Genomic DNA, 6848 nt, shown 5'->3' with positions numbered 1-6848 from the left:
ATGTATTCATGTAAAGCAACAAACTTCCTTTTTAATTGTTAATATCACAGATTTAAATATGTTATATTTACATGCGTTTAGATTAATTTTTTTCAGTGAAGAAAAAAAAAAGACTTTATGCCCGCTCTGTAGTGAGGCTGATGAAGGGGGATTTATGGTTCCGCGTTACACCACGCGTAGCCTACGGCGATGACGCACACCGTACGGTGTGCGCGCCGCGTACCCACGCCGTAGACTACGCCGTCGATTTAACGCGGAACCATAATTCCGGCTTCAATGACTGGTTCCTCTCAGAGCTTCATGTACTCGTTCTTGAGCCGGCCCAGCCTGGAGCCGTGGCTGCGGATGATCAGGTAAAGCAGCTCGTGTTTGTCCTTGAGTCCCAGAGAGATGTCCACGGTCTCCTTCAGGGCGTCCCGCGTGTGCACCACCATGTTGAGAAAGTCCTCGCTGAGCCGGTGCTCCTCCTTCAGCTCGCCCTCCTGGCTCTGCTTGAACTTCACCTCCAGCTCCAGCAGGGACTTCTCGGAGTTCGTAAACGCCTCCCGTATCTGGCTGGTCTCCTTCAGCAGGTATCTCCCGTAGCTGTCCTCCCCGTCCAGGTCGTAGGAGATGCTCTTCCCCAGCCCCTCCAGCACCCGGGCCGAGTCCTCGACCTGCCTCTTCATGATGGTGAAGTCGTCCTTGATCACGCTGTCCTGGTCCTCGTCCAGGCTGCACTTGCGCTCGTCTATCATCTTGAAAAGCATCTGGCATTTCTCCGGGTCGTCGTTCTCCTCGTAGTCTCCGTCCGGCACGAAGTAGTGATGAAAAGTGCCATTGGACATCTCCGGGTGCAGCGGTCCCTGGAAAAACCCTGCGGACACTCGCAGAGACAGCACGCAGACTCCCAGCAGCAAGTGGAGCAGAGACATGGTGATGATGTCTACATGCAGTCACAACAAGCACCAAATAAGTCACTTTTCAATTATAGAGACACGGCGGGCATTGCAAGCAAATAAACGTCCAAACGTCCGCTTCCTCCAAACGGAAAAAACAAAAATACTTGAAAAAGTAAGTTTTCAAAGCTTTTCGTCCTTTAATCCAGTCTGGCCGCTCGCATCCTCGGTGTTTTCAGGTTAGTGTCGGGAGCAGCTGAGTACTCCTGACTTCGCCTGGTGCCTCAAACGCAACATCTGGATGTCTCCAGTGCGCGCTGGGCTTTTTGGTTAATAATACCCCTCAAGGCTGATTTATGGTCCCGCGTTACACCAACGCAGACCTACGGCGCAGTACGGTGCGCGTCGCCGCGTACCCTACGCCGTAACCCTACGGCGTAGTCTCTGCGTCGATTTAACGCGGAACCATAATTTAGGCTCCAGCTACTCTCAAATTACAGCCCCTCCGTCATTTAACAGGCTGCATTCAGTTTGGTCCTGGCTACCACGCAGTTAAAGCCTCCCCGGGACCAGGAAAGAGCAAGTTTGTGCTACTTCACAAAACCGTGACAAGTTGGCACAGAGGACTCAAGTTATTACTCTGTTTAGAAATACACAAATGACCACATGTGAACTTGAAACCTAATCCAGCAAGCCAGCCCTGTGATTATGGCATGGTGACATACTCTTAGAGAAATTATACTGGAACTAAAGCTCTGCAGCAGGTTAGTCTTTTGGATGCAGGCAATGTTTCTGTTATTATTAAAATAACGGTAATTACAAAAATAAACAGGTCGTGTTCTTACCTTATGGTGTTTAACTTTTTTTTTGCTTTGACTTGCTGACATTAAAACCCAAGTTTAGTTTTACAAAAAGAGAGTTAAAAGTAAAAATGCACAATTGTGATGAAAACTATAAATGTGTCATAATTCAGACCTACAGTTTGTGTGTTCTTTTTTTTTTCAAAATTTTCCTTCTTCTCTGGCTGAAAGTTACTCATTTGGCTTACTTTTACATACCTACATATAGCTTTATATATATATATATATATATATATATATATATATATATATATATATATATATATATATATATATATATATATATATATATATATATATATATATATATATGCTAAATAAGTTAAAGTTGATGATCAGGATGTGTTTTGACCTCTATAAAAGCAGATGTTTAGGCAGTTTGCTTGTCTGGAGCACCGTGTGTTAACACCATGCCAAGAGGGAAAGACAAAAACATTTCTCTAAGAGAGGCAGTTGTTGCTGCACGTCAGACTTAAAAGGATTATTTAGACTTTTTAAGGTTGACTGCTACACTGACAACAATGACACAAAAATGGAAAACCTCAAAGACAGCTGCTAGTCTTCTCAGGACTGTTTAACAACAAAATACCCCATGGTCACATCATGACCTTGGGTCAGACCAAGTTCAAATGCACATATTTTTATGTTAAGTGTGATTTTATGTTTTTGGATTTTGGTTTGCAGTGTTGTTTTATGAACGACAGTTTCAATGTACGTGGCCTATTTATGTAGCCTGCAGAAAGACGATGATTGATGGTTTATGGTATAATGGATGGCATGATCACATGTGGGTAGTGACCCAAAGAATGAGATTGCAGACACAGACAGATGAAATTAGTTTTTTCTGCACAGACTGTCTGGACTCTCTCTTATTGAAGCTCAGAGTCGAGGCACTGCTCCTCTGCATCGAGTCAGATGAGGAGGCTCGGGCATCTCCTGCACACCTCCCTGGTGAGGTTTTTCAGACATCCCACTGGGAGGAAACCCCAGGGTAGACCCAGGACATGCTGGGGGGTCTACGTCTCTCAGCTGGCCTGGGAACGGCTTGGGATCCCCCCAGATGAGTTTAATAAAGAGGAAGGAGAGGGGGAAGTCTGTGCTTCCCTGCGTTGGCTACTGTACCGGCAATCTGACTCCAGATAAACAGTAGATGATGGATGGATGGATGGAAAACACATCAGAAGCATCACCCATCAAACATGAATACAATACTGCTGTGTGAGCTCTCCCTGCCCTCTGAGTATCCATGTACTTTAGTAACACACTGGCAAAGCACCTGCATTGACTCCTGGTGGAAGAGAATCATGCTGGCTCTGAGTATTTTGGGTAATTTCAGCTGCCCTGAAAAGCTACTGTGCTAATTGGGCATGCCGTATTGCAGGCAATTATTCTTCTTCAAAGTGGAGTTGTTTGACCTAATGCCCAGCAAAAACCAAACACAGCATGTCAGCAGACATATCACACACCTACTGTCAAGCAGGGCAGGGAGTTGGCGATGATTTTGGAGCCACAGAACCGGGGCACCTTGGGTCGACCGTGAACTCTGCATGCCAGAGTATTACAGAGGGTAAATCTGAAGTCATCTGTCTAATGGCTAAACCTTCATCAGAACTGTGACATGCAACAGGACAGTGGTCTGAAGCTCAGCAACAAATCTACTTCAGAAAAATAAATCATTTAAAATTGGAATGGTCGAGTCGAACTCCAGGCCTCGGCCCTAATGAAATCCTGTAGCAGGCCCTTAAGAGAGTTTTTCATAAACAGATGCCCAGATACCCAATGAAGTGAGGCAATATTGTACAGGATGTCCAAAATTCCTCTGCAATGGTGTGAAAAACTGATAAGGTCATACACGAAGCAACAACTTCATATTATTGCTGCTAAAGGTGGATCTACAAGCTACAGAATCATGGATGTACTTAGTATTGCCCACTTGATTCTTCTTCGTTTTTTTTTTTTAAAGATACTTTATTTATCCAGAAGGAAACTGCAAAATATCTGGTAGCTAATTCAGTGAAACTTGAGACTCTCAAAATCAAAAAATATACTTTATAAAATACCAATAACCTGATACAGCTGGCATAGAAATCCAATAAATAATAGGATAAGATAGAAATCAGGTAAAAAAAATCCTACCAAAGTGTTGTGCAAAAACTCAGAAGTAGAAATAGAAATGTTGTGCATTGTGCTGTTGTCACCAGTAACAGATACATTAAACTAAACTAGCAGTAGCAGCCATAGACAGATTGCAAGCAGTGAGCATGATGGATGGCTCACAGCATCATGCTCAATCGCTGAGAGGAGCTGTATCGCCTCATGGCCTGGTGAACAAAAGACTTCCTCAGCCTATCTGCTGAGCAAGACAGGTTTAGCAGCCCATCACTGAGCGAGGTCTTTTGCCCGGAGATAGGATGTACAGAGGGTGGTGTGGACTGTCCGTGATGGATTGAAAACTTCGTCAGGGTCCTCCCCTCTCCTAGTGATATGCGTAAAGCCAGTTCATTCCAGCCACGGAGTGAGTTCACTTCAGCAGCGTGTCCAACCACCTTCATTTTTATCAAATAGTGGCACGGTGTAAAAACTTAGATCCGTTTCCCTGACTTTGAAGGGGTACTAACTTTTACGCTTGACTGTGTGACGAAACATATGCGTGAATTGAAACAGTCCAGTCGAGTTAAAAATGTAAACTACAAAATATGCCATTCCATTTAAAGAGGAATAGTTTTTTGAAGTAAGCCGTTACAGACACAGAAGCAAGGATAAACATTTAGCGTTTGACATAATCCTCATGGTGCAAGAGCCAGCATGTAAAGAGTGATCTAATTTGCTAAACCCACAATGTCAGTCACTGTGTGCATGTGTTTCCAGTGGAAAGAGCAGACATTACATGATCATCTACCTCCAGTGAGTCCCGGGCTCATTTTTTCCACAGCCTGGGTGATTGTTCAGGGTTGGGATGTGCATGATTTAAGCGTATGAAAATCATTATCCAAATGGCAAACATACAAAAAAAAAAATCTAATGAAATTCGTTTCCAAAAAAACAATTTTTTTATAGCATTACATTGTTTTTAAAGCACAAGAAAATAAAAACTCATAAAAAATGAGATTATCTATTTAACTCATAATAAAATAAAAAGAAGGTTTCAATTTTGTAAAAGATTATGTGGATTAAAGAAAAATGTTTTAAGCATGTAATCTTGTTCAAGAGATTGCTACTGTGGAACTAAGCCAGTTACATTTAGAGGTTGGTGTGGGAGCTAAAGAGAGCTGAGGGACTAGTCTTTCTTCTTTTTTAAACGAGGAGTATCTCTATAAGCAGGAGACCATGTTAAAAACCAATATTATGTTTTTCAGGCTGTTTGACATTAAGTAATGAACTCATTGGAAAGCCAGTGGGAAAAAATACTTTTTATATATCTGTAATTTACTTGGTTCTTTCTATTTTCCATACATTTAGGTATAACTAACTGCAAAATGTTCTTTCAAAGAACTTTTGTTAAGAAATATAATTTTTTCTTAATTGTTAGGAATCAGATTTACACTGCGCTGGTATGCACTATTAAATTACCCCTGTCAGTGTACCGGCACTTCTCTCCAGCGTTGGGTGCGGACCAAGATTTTACCCGGCTTTCCCCAGTAGTCACATCACTCCTCCGACATCGCCAAAGTTTGCAGCCATTTATTTTTTGGGGGGGATAAAAAATACATACATAGCTTTTGGCGCAAAATGCTTGCCGTCCACGCCATGGCACACTTCACGTTGTGTACACGTGGAAATAGATGTAGGGGTTTGGGATGAGAGGAAAGTGGAGGGAAACCACCGCAGCTGTGATGTTGACCATGGACCCTTTAATTTTCAACATGTTTATGCAGAGACTCTGTGCTGGTCAATATATTGAGTTTTTGAAGACATATTTTTTGGTTAAAGGTAAAATTGTATTAATGAGTTTGTACAGGCCAGGCCCTGGTACTGAAAATAAATGTGTTTTATAGAAGGAAACTAAATTACTTTATGTTTTTGAGGTGCTTTTTATTTTACATCTTTATTTTTTCAATTATATATTCGAGGTCATGTTAGCAGCATAAAGGTTAAAGTCAATAAACGTGGCTCCATGACACTTTTAATTTGGCTCATGTGGATTTGATTTAGAACTGCCTTTGTTCTTTGTAATTTCTGTACAATAAAACAATAGACACAATAGAGTACCAGCACTTATTATAAAACTTATATTTTTGTCCACTTAAAGCCCTAGTTTTACTTACAAATGTGCCATTTCCAAACCTCAAAATGGCCATTTAAACACAATCAGCGCAAAGGACTGCTTACATTTGCACATTAAGATATCCCTGCCAGATCCTCTCCGTCCGAAATCACCATTACAAGTGATTCCTCTCACAATTACTGTTAATAAAACTGCCCATTTTCTAAAGTGGACATCAGATGGCCATTTCCAGCTCTTTTTTGTCTTATCTTGGTAATTCTCCACCAAACCTCCTGCACCAAATATTTGATATTTACTTTAGAACTTTAGAACAAAGAAAAATATTCACAAGTAACACAACTTCCTGTAAACCAGAGGATTTTGTCTCTTAATGTTCTCTGATGGCTCAAATGTGTGCAGGCTTTCTGTGAAGTCGGGGTTCCCCTCATGGATGCACACAACTGTTGTTGCTGGTCAAGAACAGAACACAGAGCTCCAAACCAGATGGTCTGCGAAACAGAATTTTGAGAGATTACGTACATTTCCAAAAATGCCAACTTCAAAAAGACAAACAATGAGACAGAATCCGATCCCGAATGTGAAACCACAACAACAAAGATTACAGGCCAGCATCTCTGTCTAGGACAACAGTATACGCTCTAGAAATCCAAATAAAACTGGAAAATGTTCATGTCATATTTGCAACCAAATACACACATCCTCCAGGACATTATGGAAACATAAACAAAAGCAGAGGTTGATTGACTCCATTCTTGGAGTCCTGTCTAAAACGCTTGCTTTTAGAAATGAATACAGTGTAGTATATCTTAATGGTATATACCCCCTAGATTAGTGTTTTCTATTGGCTGGGCCGCTGATATCATGATGCATGACCAGAAGTTGTCC

General features: G+C 41.6%; 1 protein-coding gene across 1 annotated transcript; it reads right to left on the bottom strand.

The window, feature by feature from the left end:
* Positions 1 to 247: 247 nt before the first annotated feature.
* fibinb (fin bud initiation factor b) lies at positions 248 to 1046 on the bottom strand. Its single transcript, XM_061709291.1, has one exon. It carries the CDS (start codon positions 912 to 914, stop codon positions 291 to 293), a length of 624 nt encoding a protein of 207 aa, XP_061565275.1. The 5' UTR covers positions 915 to 1046; the 3' UTR covers positions 248 to 290.
* Positions 1047 to 6848: the final 5802 nt, after the last annotated feature.

The sequence above is a fragment of the Cololabis saira genome, chromosome 2, assembly GCF_033807715.1.
Source record: "Cololabis saira isolate AMF1-May2022 chromosome 2, fColSai1.1, whole genome shotgun sequence".
In the NCBI taxonomy this organism is placed as follows: Eukaryota; Metazoa; Chordata; class Actinopteri; order Beloniformes; family Belonidae; genus Cololabis; species Cololabis saira.
Note: the sequence above shows the minus strand (reverse complement) of the source record. Positions and strands in the feature narration are given on the sequence as shown.